The following is a 19,545-nucleotide window of genomic DNA, read 5'->3' as shown; positions in this document are numbered from 1 at the left end:
ACGGCCTGGAACATCGGGCCTCCGTAGCGGCGACTGCGGAGGCCTCAATAGGCCTGACTATGGGTGGACATGGGGATGGGACTGGACATAGTGCCTTCCCTCATAATGGGATGTTTTTTATGTTAAAGTTCTTTATTATTGTCATGTTTGTATTCTTTTTTTATGTGCTGCATTGGCAACAAGAATTTCACTACACCTAGGTGTATGTGACTAATAAAGGAACCTTTGAAACCTATTGTCAAGTCAAAGGTGGGCCAGAAAACTTACTCCTCAACAACAAGGATGCATGTGTTTGACTATATTGTAAACAAAACTCCCACAGCAAACATTCCAATCCTGATAAGCCAGTTCTGGAAGCGGAGTGGACTTCATCTGGATCATGTTCCTGGACGCAGTGCAGTTGAAGTTATGGCCCGAGAATTGGGAGCTATTGCTGAGTTGCAAACAGCAGAGATGATCCTAGCAACAAAGGGTTTGACTGTGGGTTTTGATGCAACCACCCAGGAAAGAGACCCACATTAACTGTGTGCACTTCACCAACACAGACAAATGTCTTTCTGCAGCAGTCGATGAATTGGCTGGTGGGACTGCTGAGGACTATGCACAACATATTTGCGAAACAGTTGACAATTTGTGTAAAACTTACACTTATTTCAATGAGCAAGCAGATTTTCAAGATACCAGGCAAAAGATAATCGACAATATTTTAAACACAATGAGTGACAGGTGTGCAGCTAATCATGCTGCTATTAGGATTGTGAGTAGTGAGTGGGGTAAATCTTTGAATGAGCTCTATTGCCACTTGCATCCTCTTGACTCCATTGCAACATCAGTTCGCTCAGCCCTCAAAATGCAGAAACAATCCAGAGGACAATTCTTGTTTGGGAAAGACTGTCTCACAGTAAATGCCATACTGCAGATGAGCAAACTTCGGTACAAAATGGAAAAGGGGACCCAAAAGGATTTGTTGCATTTTTGAATGACAGGAACATCCCCCGAGGTGTCCTCCCATGGTACCGTGGCAACAGATTGTATATACTTTACCATATTTGTGGCAAGCTCATAGAACATTATGATGACTTTGTTGCCCTGCTGAATAGCGGAACATCCTGTGGGGGGTTTGAAAAGCGCCATCCTCCATGACTTCACCCAGGCTGAAGCAAAAGTAGAACTTCAGATATTGGGCTCACTTAGCAAATATCTGACTGGGCCTTGGATGAAGCGCTTCTACACATCAAACCAGAATCAGATCAACCATGTTGATGGCATCAAAGTGGTTAAAGGGGTTATTGCTGCTCCAAAGGAAGCCACAGAAAATCCACCCAGGCAGATATTGGCAAAGGAAGATTTCTTCAGTGAGGAGGTACATCTTGACGCCACATTGACAAAACTTGGGGAGCTACCAGTACACCCACAGTTCAGTTCAAAGATGTGAAGCTGTCTTCAAGCTGTCATCACTGTCGGAGAGGCAGTATAGTAAATACTTTGAACTTTGTCCGCGAGCATTGCCACTTTCATTTCACTGCACATCCCGTATGTGTATGTGACAAATAAACTTGACTTGACTTGACTTGACTTGATGTAACTGAGAAACTGAAGGAGGAGACTGCATCAGCAAGTTCACACAACATTGATGCGGAGGAGACAATGGGGATGTTTAGCTCATCGAAACAGAAATCTCCCAATGCTACCACGTGTTATTTGTCATGTAGGATGCGGGCCTGCAAGAATAGAACAGTCAATTACCTTGATAATCTCGAGGAGCAACGTGGGGAGGAGGTGCTCTGTAAGGCAGTGACATGGGGGAGAGTGGAGAGGAACAGACGGAAAAAAAAACAGAAGGAATTGAGAGCAGAAATCATCAAGCGACAGAAAGGCAAGGAGCATGCTCGGGACACGAAAGAGAGGAAAAAACTAGGAAAAAAATTGAAAGAGACTGATTTAAACAGCTTTCGCAGAGATTATCCGAATTTGGACTACTCCAAATGTGATGATCTACAGCAGTGGTTCCCAACCTGTTTTAGTTCATGGCCCCCTTGGGCTCTTTAATTTTTCTGCAGCCCCCCCTGACATTATTAGCGGAAAGAAAGTGGCCCCCTTCATTGAACTTGTGGCCCCCTAAATCCCCAATTTTTTCTGTGGCCTGCCTGAAATTTGCCATGGCCCCAGGTTGGGAATCACTGATCTACAGGACATTCTTAATGGGGAAAGTAGTGGGCAGAAAGGCATGTCATGTGTGGTTTCAAGAGCAAACACTTGTAGTTTACAATGCCAAAATTGAAAAGTTGAGGAAAAACAAGGTGTACAGAGTTGCTTATTGGTTGCAATCTGACGAGTATGATGATGCTACTGATTTTGATATGCCAATGTACCAACTAGCAGCTGATCTTCTTGATAAAGACTTGGTCTTTTGCTAGAAATTGTAAATTATTTACCTATCTATAACGGACTTGCAGCATATAATACAATAATATTAAAGTTCTGATCTTGAGAACATCACATATTTGAATTTTCAAAGTAGTCTGGATGTTTATTATTATTTCTGTCACACAACAGTCAATTTTGTAATTAGCTACAATTAGGTAACTAACTAATTATATGCTTTAATTTCAGGTCATCCAAGTAAGGTTGTTTCATATTTGTTTCAGAATGCTTCAATCTATAATAACTGAAAATTTCATTCAGTTCTCTTAATTTTTAAGAATGTTATGGGCTTTTGACTGTCCTCGATCACATCTTTTGAGTTAAGTCAATGGAAAAGCAATAGGGAACAAGTATGAAAATGGCCATGACTTTTTAAATACTGAAGATAGGAAAGTGAATTAGGTGTCAAATTAAACTTCTTTTTATGCTATATCTGATGGAATAAATTGCAGACTTGATTTTTTAAATCTCAAAATGTTGTAACATTGCCAAATAAGGGAAGGGATTCCATGCTAGTGGGCCACATGAGTGACAAGGGTGTGAGGTAAAATTGTGGTTTGGGGAAACTGTATTGTATGTATGTTTAGCCTCCGAGAATGTCGGATGGATTTTTTTTGCACGGTTCAGGTATGGTGTAAGAAGGTACTGCTGATGCTAGTTTAAACCCAAGATAGACCCAAAAAGCTCAAGTAACTCAGCGGGACAGGCAGCATCTCTGAAGAGAAGGAATGGGTGACGTTTTGGGGGAGGGGGAGCAGGAGGGGAGCTGCGAGGTACCGAGGAGACACAAGTGAGAGCCTCATTTGTGAAGGAAGAGGGGAAACCCCGTTCCCTAAATTAGCTGCGTTCTTCCCACAGTTTTGTTTTAATGTGGAAAAATGTATGTTTGACTGAAGATGGACACAAAATGCTGGGGTAACTCAGCATGACAGGCAACATCTTTGGATAGAAGGAATGGGACTGATACAGATGGGGAGCCAGTGTGCAGAACACTATATTGAGATAGGAGGAAGAAGAGCACGGCAGAACACAATGGTGCTTGGGGAAACTAACGTTTGGGATAAGTTGACGTGACTGTTGAAACTGATCCTTCAAGTTCAAGTGTACATTTATTGTCACATGCACCAATTGGTACAGTGAAATTTGGGTTACCATACAGCCATACGAATAAAAAAGGAACACAACACACGATAGAATTTAACATAGACATCCCCACACAGCAGAATAAACGTTTTCCCACTGCGAGGGAAGGCAATAAAGTCCAGCCATCTTCCTCCTTGTTCACCAGTGGTCGGGAGCCCCGATGTTTCAGGCCCTCTTGCCGGGATAATCGAAACTCCGACGTCAGAACGGAGAACACTCTCAGCGGTTTGGAGTTCCGAATCGGCCACTTCCTACCGGAGACCGCGGCTCCCGAAGTCCACAGGCCGTGCTGGGCGGAGATTCACGCTGGCACCGTCGGCAAAGGGACCACCAGGACTCCGCGATGTTGAAGTCAGCGCCGGCCGCAGCTGGAAGCTCCGCACCACAGCTCCACAATGTTGAAGCAGCAGGCCCAACACTCCGGAGCTTCAACAAGCGATCCTCAGTAAGGCACTGCTCACTCCGCACCAATCCAGTTAGTAGGCCGCGAGGAGGGGGCGGAGATGCGACTCGGAGAATAGTCGCATCCTCGCCAGGAAGAGACTGAGAAACAGTTCCCCCTTTACCCTGCCCCTCTCCCCCACATAAAAAGACTAAGAAAACCTCCAAAACACTTTTAAACTGACTAAAAATAACAAAACAATGAAAAAAACAGACTGTAGGCAGAGGCTGCCTTCAAATGCCTTCAATCCATGCAGTTTGTTGAATGGAAGAACACACAACTGCCTTGTATTACATTGTTTATTAAAGTAGAGAAATAATATTACAAACTTTGAAATAGCAAACAGTAATAATCTAATGTAAATAACAAAAAACAACAACATATCTAGATAGATATGGCTCACATCATTTAAGGAAGGTTGTGCTTGCAATGAAAGCAGTGCTGAGTAGATTCCTTAGGTTGTCTCCTGAGATGAAGGCGTGGATGTAAAAAGAAAGATTTGCCTATACTCTTTGGAATATAGAAGAATTAGTGGTAAGCTCATTGAAAGACACATTTTTGAGGGAAATTGATAAGGTAGATGCTGAGGAAGATTGCGGTTAAGGAGCATCTTTTCAGAATAGGGATTGCCAATTTAAGAATATGAGGAATTTCTTCTCCCGCATTAAACAATAGGCGATCCCTATACTGAAAAGATGTTGGACTTTACTCTTTCCGAGACTTATGAAGGCAGTCATTAAATATATTCGACGGAAACTGACAAAACTGTGAAACTGCGAGGGAATCAAAAGGCATGGGGATGGAGCAGGGAGGTTATGTCAGCTGCAATTTTATAAACTGGTGCAGCAGGCTTAAGGTGAGAATTACCTCACTCCTTCGCCTCTTCCTTATAGTTTCAAGTAAATTAAACCTTCCCATATGATTAGAGAAGTAATTTTTTACCCCTCAATTAAGGCATCAGTTATGAAATTTACACTTTCTAAATCAGATGAGTAATCACCAACTTTTGAAATCATTTGCCCATATGGTCAGCTTAATTAATATGCTTACCTTGTGAAGGCGTTTTAGGTGTGGTTTTAGTTTGGAATGGTTGTTTAGATTATTTATTTGGGAATTTTTTAATTCTGTATTGTCATCTGAAGGCTTAGCATACAGGTTCTGTCTGTTGGTGAGTAATGCTGAGAAACATGCTAAAAGTATAATGGAAACTAAAAGCAGCATTATTTCTACTTCTTCATGAAATCAGATCAATTTATCAACCACATGCATCTCTCCTTGAAAAGGTGTTGATAGTTCTCCCACAATGTTGTCAGGCTAGAACTTTCCAAGCAATTTTAATGCCACTCATGAATGAAGGTATGTTCAAAGTCATAAGGACATAAGGAATAGGAGTTGAATTAGGCCATTCAGCCCATCAAGTCTACTCCGCCATTCAATCATGGCTGATCTATCTCTCCCTCCTAACCCCGCTCTCCTGCTTTCTCCCCATAACATCTGACACCCGTACTAATCAAGAATCTCTCTCTGCCTCAAAAATATCCACTGATTGGCCTCCACAGCCTTCTGTGGCAAAGAATTCCACAGATTCATCACCCTCTCTGACTAAATACATTTCTCTCCATCTCCTTCCTAATACAACGTCCTTTAATTCTGAGGCTATGACCTCCAGTCCTAGACTCTTCCATTAATGGAAACATCATCTCCATAACCACTCTATCCAGGCCTTTCACTATTCTGTATGTTTCAATGAGGACCCCTTCATTCTTCTAAACTCCAGCGAGTACAGGCCCAGTGCTGATAAACGCTCATCGTTGGTTAACCCTCTCATTCCTGGGATCATTCTTGTAAACCTCCTCTGGACCCTCTCCAGAGCCAGCACATCCTTCCTCAGCCATGGTGCCCAAAATTGCTCACAATATTCCAAATGAGGCCTTACTAGCGCCTTATAGAGCCTCAATATAACATCCGATTCAGATTCAGATTCAATTTAATTGTCATTGTCAGTGTACAGTACAGAGGCAACGAAATGCATGTAGCATCTCCCTTGAAGAGCGACATAGCAAACGATTTGAATAAATAATAATAAGTGTCCGGGGGGGGGTGGTGATTGGCAGTCACCGAGGTACGTTGTTGAGTAGAGTGACAGCCGCCGGAAAGAAGCTGTTCCTCGACTTGCTGGTTCGGCAACGGAGAGACCTGTAGCACCTCCCGGATGGTAGGAGGGTAAACAGTCCATGGTTGGGGTGAGAGCAGTCCTTGGCGATGCTGAGCGCCCTCCGCAGACAGCGCTTGCTTTGGACAGACTCAATGGAGGGGAGCGTGGAACCGGTGATGCGTTGGGCAATTTTCACCACCCTCTGCAATGCCTTCCGGTCGGAGACAGAGCAGTTGCCATACCATACTGTGATGCAGTTGGTAAGGATGCTCTCGATGGTGCAGCGGTAGAAGTTCACCAGGATCTGAGGAGACAGATGGACCTTCTTCAGTCTCCTCAGGAAGAAGAGACGCTGATGAGCCTTCTTGATCAGAGTAGAGGTATTGTGGGTCCAAGAGAGGTCATCGGAGATGTTGACTCCCAGGAACCTGAAGCTAGAAACACGTTCCACCTCCGTCCCGTTAATGTGGATGGGGGTGTGCGTGCCTGTTTTTGTATACAAGTCCTCTTGGAATAAATGCTGGCATTGAGTTTGCTTTCTTTACTACTGATTCGACTTGCAGATGAACTATTTGGGAATCCTGCACCAGCACTCTCAAGTCCCTTTTGCACCTCTGATTTCTGGAGGTTTAGTCTAAATCACTTTGCTGTGGTTCTTGTCTAATAGATAGACCAGATGTTCAAGGGCAAACTTCCTCCACTGAACAATGTTGTTAAAACGGATGGGTTTTAATTCGGGTTCTTTCATCATTATCACTACCGACTTTTTATTCCACCTTTATCGAATTAATTGTATTTTACTTCCTCAACAGTCTTTCGTACCACTTGTGAGACCACACAGATACTCAATTAAATGACTCCCCCAAAGTCAACCCTTCCATCAGTGGCAGTCTCCACTTGATGTTGAAATGACTCAAAGATATGAATGTTATCATTGTATTATGTAAACATGGTCAACCCACGTTAGCAGTAACATCACAGGATGTACCAATGTCTTGCACCACTTCACCAGCTTTGCTTTAACACAACGTTCCAACTAAGTCTCGCCTTCAGGAATCCAGTGTCAAGGGGTTCAATCTTTCCAACCCAGAGCCAAGCCTTACAGCTGAGTCAAGGCTGACATTTTGTCAAATGTTATTCAATTTTTAAAAGCAATGACAAATGGAAAATGTTTGGAATCATTTAACTCATTTACAAAATTATAATGTACCAAAATTACAGATTTGCCTCAGTTACTCACTGAATGCATTTGTTGGAGCAGATTGACTGTAATTTTACATATGTGTACTTGCATATGAAAAATCACAGCCAATCTAATTCAACAACATGTTTAGATCACCTTACCTTCATAACAAAAGTGGTGGATGATCTGTCATATATATGTTATCAGAGTTTAATTGACACATGGAGACGCAAGAAATGGCAGCTGCTGGAACGTTAATCGAAACTCAGTGATAGCGGAAATCTGTGGGTCAGGCAGCATCTGTGGAGGGAATGGACAGACATTTCTGGTTCAGACTGGAGAAGATGGAACTCAGTCTGAAGAAGAGTCCTGACCCAAATCGCCATCTGTCCATTCCCTCCACAGATGCTAACTGACCCACTGAGCTCCTCCAGCACTTTGTGTTTTGCTCAAATTTATTTACATTGTTTAAATTGTTGAATGATTTCTGCAAATTGACTTCTGCATCCATGACTGTACACCTTGCTGTTTCCTCCCTGACACATGCTGTGGTTCACCTCCTCTTACCTTGTTACTTCAACCATTCTCACTTTTCTGCCACACTCCACAATACCTCTGGATACCATCACCATACTTATTAACGTCGATTTTCATTTGCTACCACTTACTTCCCTATCTCTCTGATTTACCCATGTTAAATAGTATCAGACCCTGACCACTGTATCCAACTCCCTTAGTGTATGGTCTTCTCTGTCCACATTATTTATAAACCCCACGTTACACCTTTGGCAACACCAGTAAATTATATATCTATGTTTTAGTCTCTATTTCTTAATCATCTGTGCATATTGTAAACAATAGTAACCCAAGCACCATTAGAATGTAGATTTTTTGAGAGGATAACTTTTGTTTCAGTCAATGCAAAATCCTCTAATCGGTTTAATAAAGTCTTGGTGTTATTTATTTGTTTATTTCTTCCTTCATGAGGCCTCAAAATTGAAAGATGGGTGGCTTCTGGGGACCAAGCGTATCCTCACGTACCTCTTAAAATTGCAATATATTGGCTAGCCTGATCAAACATTTCTCAATAGATAACTTCCACCATCATCTTTTTAATTACAGCCCACTGTCCCGCAGTGAAGATTAAAATAAAGATCTGCATAAACTGCCCCAACAGAAAATATTCAGAGCAGAAAAATTGTGCTCTATCCAAATTGAATTTGCTCTTCATAGAGTGACAACAAAAGTAAAATGGCCCAGCCAACGAATAATCCCACATTTTGCAGAAGGAATAGAATCCAGGGATTTTTGCTCTTTGCTCGCAACATCTCTGGAAGCTAAAGGAAAAGAAAGAAGAAATTGTCATTCTTTTTTCCAGCAAGGTTATTTGTTCAATGGTCGAACATGATATGTTATTACATGATGAGCTGGCAGTGGAAAGAAAAATGTTCCCAATGTTGGGCGAGTCCAGAACCAGGGGCCGCAGTCTTAGAATAAAGGGGAGGCCATTTAAGACTGAGGTGAGAAAAAAACCTTTTCACCCAGAGAGTTGTGAATTTGTGAATTTCCCTGCTATAGAGGGCAGTGGAGGCCAAATCACTGGATGGATTTAAGTGAGAGTTAGATAGAGCTCCAGGGGCTGGTGGAATCAAGGGATATGGGGAGAAGGCAGGCACGGGTTTGGGGACGATCAGCCATGATCACAATGAATGGCGGTACTGGCTCGAAGGGCCGAATGGCCTCCTCCTGCACCTATTTTCTATGTATTCCCTGTTATCATTCCAATACAAGAATTGTTTGCACCTGGGCATGCTTCCTCGGATCACATCTTTTATCCCCTGTGTCTCATAGCTTTGACATCTTGTGAGTACCTTGCATTTTATAATTAAAGTCAATTAGCCAGCAATGCCTCAGTCCAACAGTGGGAAAAAATGTTGTGCACCCTTTCTGTTTCCCAGTTGGTTTGTAATTCTGCACTTTTCTGCACTGCCAGGCATGGCAGTGGAGCAGATATTATAGTGGTTTTTAAAAGGGTTTTAGGTAGGCACGTGCATTAGCAGGGAATGGCGGGATAGAGATAGCGTGCAGGCAGAGGGAATTAGTACAAGTCCACCACCGATTTTCCGGACCGTTTGGTTCCAGAGCCTTGCTGTATCATCTGTTTTGCCAGACCAACAGAGTTCACGGCCTTGGAGAGATGAGATACTCGCTCACAAAGTTGGCCGTGGAAGTCAGCTATGGGAATGGATCTGCTGGCTCTGGCTGGGCCGGAGTTCCAGAGCCCCAGCAGTAGGCTGCAAATTCGACCCGCCGATAGGCCACAGAAGTTGGCTACTGAAATGGATCTGCCGGTTCCGGTCGGGTCAGGGTTCCAGATCCACGCCCACAGGCGGCAAATTCGACCCGCTGGTCGGCACGGAAGTCACAATGAGATTGAGATCGGCCGCCTTACCCGGCCTAGGGCACCGCATTTTCGTGTTGACTTACTGCAAGAGCACTCTCGTAATTTTGTCCAAATTAAAGGAGGCATCAGTTGCCGGAATATCGGTGAAGGCCCTGCATAATTTGACATCATGTTTGGTAACCGTTAATACATAAAGATATACGCACCATATTTGCAAGAGCCACATATAGGAAGAACCCTGCTGCTAATGTGAAGATCCATTCTTGCACTTGTTCATCTGTCGCAACTCCTAATGATATGTAGAGTCCAATAAATGCAGTCAAGGCACTGCCAAAGTTCAAGATGATAGATTTCTTCACAGAAATTCCACAATGCAGCAGAACTGCAAAATCACCTAATGTACAAGACAAGAGAAAACCATCTCATTACTGTTATCAGGAGAGTCTAAGGAGTATCAATAACATTTCAATAGGCACATAGATATGCAGAGAATGGAGGAATATGGATCACATGCAGGTAGATGCGATTAATTTGGCCTCATGTTCAGCACAGACATTGTGAGCCTAAGGGCATATTCCTATGCTGCACTATTCAATGTTATGGCGTGAGATCACTAATGGTATAATCCTTTGGTCATTTTAATGGAATACCTAAGGATGTTAGAAAAGCAATGAAGTATTTTTCTTAGAGATTAATCGTGGAAGCAGGCCCTTCGGCCCATCTAGTCCACGCTAACCATCACTCACCCGTTCACACTAGTTCTATGTTATCCCACCTTTGCATCCATTCCCTACACACTAGGGGCACTTTACAGAGGCCAATTAACCTACACAAACCTGTGCGTCTTTAGGATGTGGGAGGAAAACCGGAGCAGATGGAGGAAATCCATGCGGTCACAGAAAGAAAGTGCAAACTCCACACACAATTGGCATCCAAGGTGAAGATCGAACTTGGGGATCTGGCGCTGCGAGGCAGCAGCTCTACCTGCTGCGCCACTGTGCTGTCCGATGCACTCGCATATTGACTATTCCATTTTTGGTATGACGATTCCAGAATGCTATTTCAGCTGTAACTGAGAACATGCTCCTTACTAGGTAACCCTAATAAAAAATAAATTGAACCTTACAAAGAGTACTTGAGTTTTTGTTTTAATTTCTCATGCTGAATCGTTTCTAAAAGAGCACATGATTATCCCCGCATATCCATTTCAATGTAACATTTAAATATGTGAATCACAAACAAAGGAGCCCAAAATAACTCTCTGGTGGAGGGTTTTCTGCATAGAAAAACCAAGTCAAATCAAATGGCTCTCATTGTTTGGGTATCATGTGGTGCAGGGTAAATGTATCCAATGCCATAATATAGCAGACTGCAGCAAATCAAGTACTAAGCAGCAAAATCAAATCTTACCCATTTCATGAGGGAGTTCGTGACATAAAACTGCAAGTGTTGTGGCAAGGCCAGATTTCCAGGAGACGGAGAAAGCTGCTCCTAAAGCCAGCCCATCTGCAAAGTTATGGATACCGTCGCCAATCACTATCATGTATGGCAGCACTCGCAAACCTGTAGGGAAAAGGAAGTTGAACATTCACTTTGTATGTTGTGTTACACTCGTCAAAACAAAATGTTCAGATATAACCTCATCAGTCTAAAGAAGGGTTTCGCCCCGAAATGTTACCTATTTCCTTCGCTCCATAGATGCAGCCTCACACGCTGAGTTTCTCCAGCATTTTTGCCTACCTTCGATTTTCCAGCATCTGCATTTCCTTCTTAAACGTTCAGATATACTTCCTCACTATTTTCTTCAATACAAATATTCTATCTTATTCTATTTATTTCCATTTCGTCACACAGAGGGCAATAAATCACTGTAATTCTCTACTCTGGAGGGCCTGGAGTTATTGAGATTTCAAAATAGAGATCAGTGGATGTTAAAGGAATCAAGGGATATGGGTATAACGCAGGAAAACGGCACCAAGGTAGTTTGATGGTGAAGCAGGGTCAAAGCATCCAGTAGTCTTCCACTACTTTAATGATGAAACTACGCTTGCAATCTCTCCAAAACATCTCTCCAATACAATTGCTAGTATTGTTTTGGAGAGATGCTATGGAGAACAATGTACTTGGTGGTTTGGGGTGAATTTAACGATGTCTACTGGTATTCTCAGTATTCGTTTGGAGGAATCTGTGGAGCTTCTAGGAGGAAGGAAAGTTTTTTCAACTTTGTTATCAAAGTCGAGTTGTTTCCTCATTATCTTCTCAAGGTTGGTTCAAAGTCTCACACAAAACAGTGTTCCATAAATTGAATTGAACTGAATTGAATACATTTTATTATCCGAGTATGTACACATACAAGGAATTTGCCTTGGTGCTCATATCTCACTGACCTCCTCTCCCCCTACCAACCCTCACGGTCCCTCAGATCCACATCAGCAGGTCTCCTCTACATCCACAAGTCCAACCTCCGCAGTTTTGGGGACAGAGCCTTCTCCAGGGCAGCTCCCAGGCTCTGGAACTCCCTCCCCCAACTGATCCGCAATTCCGTGTCCCTCACCATCTTCCAGTCCCGCCTCAAGACCCATCTCTTCACCTCTGCCTATCCTTAGCCCCACGTGCCGTCCCTTTTCATCTGTGCATTAATTGCCTCATACTGTGTTTTGTATTGAATTCTGTATTTACTTTGTGTACTAGTCATGTCTCGACTATTTATTTCATTCCCCTTACATGTTTTTCCTCTACCTGCTAAGGACACCTGTAAGGTGTCCTTGAGACTCTTGAAAGGCGCCCATAAATACAATTTATTATTATTACTATTATTATTATTAACAACCCAATATACAGTAGACAATTAAGAATAAAACATTATAATTTAAACATGTGAAGAATGAAATAAAATACCAGAGCAAAAGGAGGCTACAGACTTTTGGCAGTTGAGTAGAGCTACAGCTCGTGGAAAAAAGCTGTTTTTATGTCTGGCTGTGTTGGCTTTGACAGTCCGTAGTCACCTTTAAGTTTTTGGATATATTCAATGCTGGTATAGATTTTTGGACTATCAAGAATCAAGGGTTGAGGGGTACAGTCAGGAATGTGTAGTTGTGCCCAAGCTTAGATCTGCGATTAGAAGACTGTGTGCATTCACGCTGTCTATAACGCTCATGATTTTATACACCACAAAAAGATCACCCTTCAAGTCTCCTACACTCCAACGAACAAAGTCTCCCAGAATATTTGGTCCTACCCTAGTCAGATGCAACCCATCCCTCTTGTGTGGGTCACTGTTGCCCAAGAAGCAATCCCCATGATCCAAAAATCTGAATCCCTGCACCACCTTTATGCCATGCATTCAGTTGTCTTTCCTCCTATTCAAGTCGTCAAGTCAAGTCAAGAGAGTTTTACTGTCATGTGTCCCAGATAGGACCATGACATTCTTGCTTGCTGCAGCACAACAGAGTATTGTAAACAAAAATACAGAACAGTTCAGTTCAATATACACATAAATAAGCAGATAAAGTGCAATAGGCTGTTACAGTTCAGAGTCTGTTTGTTGACGAGTTTAATAGCCTGATGGCTGTGGGGAAGTAGCTGTTCCTGAACCATGTAATAGATTTCAGGCTCCTGTACCTTCTACCCGATGGTAGCGGAGAGATGAGTGTGTGGCCAGGATGGTGTGGGTCCTTGATGATGTTGGCTGCCTTTTTGAGGCAGTGACTGTGATAGATCCCTTCGACGGTGGGGAGGTCAGAGCCGATGATGGACTGGGCAATGGTCACAACTTTCTGCATCCTTTTCCTTGCCCTCACATGCGGCGCTAAGAATGGTGGTGGCCCAGAGATAACTACCTTCGAACCCCTGCAATTTAATTCATTCCGAATATTCACTGCAGGTCCTCATCCCCTTTTCTACCTATGTCATTTGTGCCAATGTGCGCTATGATTTCTGGCTGTTCACCCTCCTTGAGAATGTTCTGCACTCACTCAGACACGTCTTCAACCCTGCAACCAAGGGCATAACATAGAAACATAGAAAATAGGTGCAGGAGTGGGCCATTCGGCCCTTCGAGCTTCCACCGCCATTCAATATGATCATGGCTGATCATCCAACTCGGTATCCTGTTCCTGCCTTCTCTCCACACCCCCTGATCCCTTTAGCCACAAGGGCCACATCTAACTCCCTCTTAAATATAGCCAATGAACTGGCCTCAACTACCTTCTGCGGCAGAGAATTCCAGTGATTCACCACTCTCTGTGTGAAAAAGGTTTTCCTCATCTCGGTCCTAAAAGATTTCCCCCTTATCCTTAAACTGTGACCCCTTGTTCTGAACTTCCCCAACATCGGGAACAATCTTCCTGCATCTAGCCTGTCCAACCCCTTAAGAATTTTGTAAGTTTCTATAAGATCCCCCTCAATCTTCTAAATTCTAGCGAGTACAAACCGAGTCTATCCAGTCCTTCTTCATATGAAAGTCCTGACATCCCATGAATCAGTCTGGTGAACCTTCTCTGTACTCCCTCTATGGCAAGAATGTATTTCCTCAGATTAGGAGACCAAAACTGTACGCAATACTCCATGTGTGATCTCACCAAGGCACTGTACAACTGCAGTAGAACCTCCCTGCTCCTATACTCAAATCCTTTTGCTATGAATGCTAACATACCATTCGCCTTCTTCACTGCCTGCTGCACTTGCATGCCTACTTTTAATGACTGGTGTACCATGACACCCAGGTCTTGTTGCATCTCCACCTTTCCTAATCCGCCACCATTCAGATAATAATCTACTTTCCTGTTTTTGCCACCAAAGTGGATAACCTCACATTTATCCACATTATACTGCATCTGCCATGCATTTTCCCACTCACCCAGCCTATCCAAGTCACCTTGCAGCCTCCTAGCATCCTCCTCACAGCTAACACTGCCCCCCAGCTTCATGTCATCCGCAAACTTGGAGATGTTGCATTCAATTCCCTCGTCCAAATCATTAATATATATCGTAAATAGCTGGGGTCCCAGAACTGAGCCTTGCGGTACCCCACTAGTCACTGCCTGCCATTGTGAAAAGGACCCGTTCACTCCTACTCTTTGCTTCCTGTCTGCCAGCCAGTTCTCTATACACATCAATACTGAACCCCCAATACCGTGTGCTTTAAGTTTGTATACTAATTTCGCATGTGGGACCTTGTCGAATGCCTTCTGGAAGTTCAGATATAACACATCCACTGGTTCTCCCTTATCCACTCTACTAGTTACATCCTCGAAAAAGTCTATAAGATTCGTCAGACATGATTTACCTTTCATAAATCCATGCTGACTTTGTCCAATGATTTCACCACTTTCCAAATATGCTGCTATCCCATCTTTAATAACTGATTCTAGCAGTTTCCCCACTACCGATGTTAGACTAACTGGTCTGTAATTCCCCGTTTTCTCTCTCCCTTTTTAAAAAGTGGGGTTACATTAGCTACCCTCCAATCCTCAGGAACTACTCCAGAATCTAAAGAGTTTTGAAAAATTATCACTAATGCATCCACTATTTCTGGGGCTACTTCCTTAAGTACTCTGGGATGCAGCCTATCTGGCCCTGGGGATTTATCGGCCTTTAATCCATTCAATTTACCTAACACCACTTCCCGGCTAACCTGGATTTCACTCAGATCCCCCATCTCATTTGACCCCCGGTCCCCTGCTATTTCCGGCAGATTATTTATGTCTTCCTTAGTGAAGACAGAACCAAAGTAGTTATTCAATTGGTCTGCCATGTCCTTGTTTGTCCCCATGATCAATTTCACTGTTTCATGTTAGTGACTGCAAGGGACCTACATTTCTTTTAACTAATCTTTTCAATTGGTCTCTCCTTGTTCACATATCAATCCTTTTTCTCTGCAAGGGACCTACATTTGTTTTAACACTTTTTCTCTTCCCATTGCCTGTTAAAACACTCCCATTGCCTGTTAAAAACTGTTGAATTAATTACAGAATAGGGAGAATGAATGACTTTCAGTGCAGTAAATTTCACATCGTTTTCTTCAACAATTGATTATTTGTGAAAATGAGTGCAATATTCCGTGATCAATGTTAGATCAATCAATCAAAATTTCCTCTGCCTCAACATAAGTATATATAGATTAGCATCATAGAGTTATACAACACAGGAATAGGCCCTTCAGCTCAACATCCATGTCAATCAAGATGTTTACCCAAGATCTTGCCTGCATTTGATCCATGTCCCTCTAAATGTTTCCTGTTCATGTGCCCTTCTTAATGGATTTTAAATGTTGTTATTATATCTGCCTCAACTACTGCGTCTAGTAGCTCATATCTGCCATCCTCCATGTGAGAAAATTACCCCTCAGGTCCCTCTTAAATCATTCTCCCAGATTAAATCTATGCTATTGAGGGAGTGCAGCGTAGGTTTACAAAGTTAATTCCCGGGATGGCGGGACTGTCATATGCTGAGAGAATGGAGCGGCTGGGCTTGTACACTCTGGAATTTAGAAGGATGAGAGGATATCTCATTGAAACATATGATTATTAAGGGATTGGACACGCTAGAGGCAGGAAACATGTTCCCGATGTTGAGGGAGTCCAGAACCAGGGGCCACAGTTTAAAAATAAGGGGTAAGCCATTTAGAACGGAGATGAGGAAACACTCTTTCTCACAGAGAGTTGTGGTCTTTGGAATTCTCTGCCTCAGAGGGCGGTGGAGGCCGGTTCTCTGGATACTTTCCAGAGAGAGCTAGATAGGGCTCTTAAAGATAGCGGAGTCAGGGGATATGGGGAGAAGGCAGGAACGGGGTACAGATTGGGGATAATCAGCCATGATCACATTGAATAGCGTTGCAGGCTTGAAGGGCCGAATGGCCTCCTCCTGCACCTATTGTCTATAGTCTATGCCCTCAAGTTTTAGACTCCTTTGACCTTTTACCTATACCTCTCATGATTTCCTAAACCTCTATAAGGTCATCTCGCAGCCTCCGACGCTCCAGTAAAACATCCCGGCCTATCCACTCACAAGGTCATTAAGTGATAGGAGTAGAATTAGGCCATTCAAGTCTACTCTGCCATTCAATCATGCCTATCTATCTCCCTCCTAACCCCATTCTCATGCCTTCTCCCCATAACCCCTGACTCCCGTACTAATCTAGAAGCTACCTATCTCGGCCTTAAAAATAAGGTCTCTCCTTACAGCTCATGCTCTCCAGTCCTTGAAACACACTTGTTAATCTTTTCTGTTCCCTCTCCAGCTTAATGACGTCCTTTGTAATACCACCACATCAGCAGAGAAATTCCAGTAACATGGCTGTAAGGGGAAGGAAATTTAGACCAAGGCCCGCCCAATCCAACAAAATTACAATACATCCTTAGGGTAGATTTTGTCGGCAAACTAACCTTTCCTGGGACGTACACCTTCGAAGGACACTTCAGAGGACACCTAGGCATGGGTACAATAAAGTGGTGATTAATATCTGAAGCAAATCCAAGAATAGTCAGAGTCATACAGCATGGAAATGGCCTAACCCGTACAAGCTGGTCCATTTGCCCATGCCCAGTTCCTATCCATGTGCACAAGGGAGGTAAAGGGCCTGTCCCAAATAGGCGATTCTTTAAGCAACTGTGGCGACAGTCAATGTCGTGGTGTTACGCCGGAAATGCACCCGCCCCACGACAATGTCGACGACAAGCTACGTCAACCAGCGACACAATTCCTCGCCACTTGGGGTGTCTGCCTGCGACCACACCCGCGACAACCTTTGACCAACCAGGCAACAACCTACGACACCCGAAGCCAACCTACCTGCACCAGCGACAAACTACGACAAGCTACGACCCTGTCGACGACAAATGAAGACAACTGAAGACTTCTCTTGAGGCCGGAGCTGTCGCTGGTTGAAGTGGGATGACGTAGGTTGTTGCCAATGGAATTTGCCGAGGTCATGACCCAGCAACAGCCAACGTCACCTGGCGTCATCCTGGCGACAACCTACAACAACCTACAACAGCACCTACGACAGGAGAAAACAGGCAACGTCAAGCCCACTGTTGGTGAGAGGTTTTGAATATTTCCAAATCCAGTGGCGACAACAAATAAGCAACGACACTTGAGGAGGCCGCTCAGGACAATACAGGCATCACACCACCACCATGTGGCGACAGCCTATTTTTCGGTTTCAAGGTTTCAAGGTCAGTTGATTGCCACATGTTGAAAATAAGGATTTTTCTGTTTGTGGTTCATTACATAGTTCTAATACGTAGAAATATGTATTTCTACATATGTCAGAAACTCCAGAACATTTCGTTCAGACCGTAAGGTCTGAATGACAATAAAGGAAATTCAATTCAATTCAATTCAACATAAAATAGATACCCTAGGATAGTGTTAGTGTGCGGGGATCACTGGTCGATGCGGATTCAATGGGCCGAAGGGCCTGCTCCTGCGTTGTATCCCAAAAACGAAAACTAAAAACTAAAAAAAACTCTCCAGTCCTGAAGGAGGTTGTTTATTTTTAAGGTAGACAAAAAAGCTGGAGAAACTCAGCGGGTGCAGCAGCATCTATGGAGCGAAAGAAATAGGCAACGTTTCGGGCCGAAACCCTTCTTGTTTATTTTTAATCCTGATTCTTGCACGACAAAGATGTCAGTGGCATTTACTGTATTGCCTGTAATCCTACTTGCATCCTGAATTGAGAGGCAATCTCATCAATGTCTGGAGTCACATCTTTTCAGATTTCCTTCCCTTAAGGAAGCCAGCAAACCAGATGGGTCAAACACTGATGCTCACTTTTCATTCCCTATTTATTCAGCTGCTGTTATCGAAGTTAAAGTCCTGTCCCCAGTTCCCCCATCCCCTCCCCCCCCCCTTCCCAGTTCTCTGACCAGTCTTAAGGGTCTGTCCCACTTAAAGTCGGTAGTGACTGACGAGCGACTGTCGCGGATGTCATCGTGTGTCTTCATCCGTCAGCACAGCTGTCTGGAACGCATGACGTCATTTGAATACCCAGTTTATGATATTTATGGTGATTTTCTAAAATGTTCCAGTTTCTTGAGTGGTGCTAGCAATTGGAAAACTGCAGATGTAATGCCTCTATTCAAAAAAGATAAACACAAAATGCTGGAGTAAAGCGGTGGAACAGGCACCATCTCTGGAGAGAACGAATGGATGATGTTTCGGGTCGAGACTCTTCTTCAGTCTGAAGAAGGGTCTCGACCCGTAACGTCACCCATTGCTTCTCTCCAGAGAAGCTGCCGGTCCCACTGAGTTACTCCAGCAATTTGTATCACTTATCTGGTTTGCTCTTCTATTTCTACCAACTGCACCCCTTCTCATGTCATTTGTTCGTCCAGCTGTAGGAGATACATTTGTCTTTTTAACCTCTTCCTTACCCACAATCCAGGGACCCAAGCAGTCATTGCAAGTGAAGCATCAATTCACTTTTGCACTTTCCGGTTTAGCATATTTTGGTGTTCACCACGTAGTTTTCTCTCCGAAACTCTGCAAATTTTTAAATCGTGCGCGCTTATATCCATGACGCGTAAAAGGCGGGCCGACTGCGTATGGGCAGCGTGCGGCGGCGCTTGGTGACGTAATCACGCATCACCACGCACTACACGTACGAGGTCAAGACGTCAGCGTGCGACCACAATACGTCCTCGTGTGTACGCGATACGTCACGCCAGAGACACGCGAAGATTTTGTGCCCTACAAAATCCTGGAGCGCCGCGCAATACCGCGCGCATCTCCATACCCCTCCGCGCTTCTCCATGCGACCGTCCCGCGCGGCCCACACGCTACCCGTGCAT

At 43.7% G+C, this 19,545-nt stretch overlaps 1 protein-coding gene across 1 annotated transcript in view; it reads right to left on the bottom strand.

Annotated features, from left to right (window-relative positions):
• Positions 1–4,292: 4,292 nt before the first annotated feature.
• Positions 4,293–19,545, bottom strand: part of slc39a4 (solute carrier family 39 member 4) — a 53,694-nt gene continuing 38,441 nt past the window's right edge. Inside the window, exons 9-12 of the mRNA XM_055665516.1 lie at positions 17,137–17,179; positions 11,162–11,314; positions 9,958–10,145; positions 4,293–8,684 (exon numbers count right to left, since the gene is read on the bottom strand). Of these exons, the coding sequence (XP_055521491.1) occupies positions 8,553–8,684; positions 9,958–10,145; positions 11,162–11,314; positions 17,137–17,179 (516 nt within the window). The 3' untranslated portion in view covers positions 4,293–8,552. The remainder of the gene's footprint in view (positions 8,685–9,957; positions 10,146–11,161; positions 11,315–17,136; positions 17,180–19,545) is intronic.

The sequence above is a fragment of the Leucoraja erinacea genome, chromosome 2 (genome assembly GCF_028641065.1).
Source record: "Leucoraja erinacea ecotype New England chromosome 2, Leri_hhj_1, whole genome shotgun sequence".
Lineage (NCBI taxonomy): Eukaryota > Metazoa > Chordata > Chondrichthyes > Rajiformes > Rajidae > Leucoraja > Leucoraja erinaceus.
The sequence above is the reverse complement of the archived record's forward strand: the minus strand, read 5'-3'. Positions and strand labels throughout refer to the sequence as shown.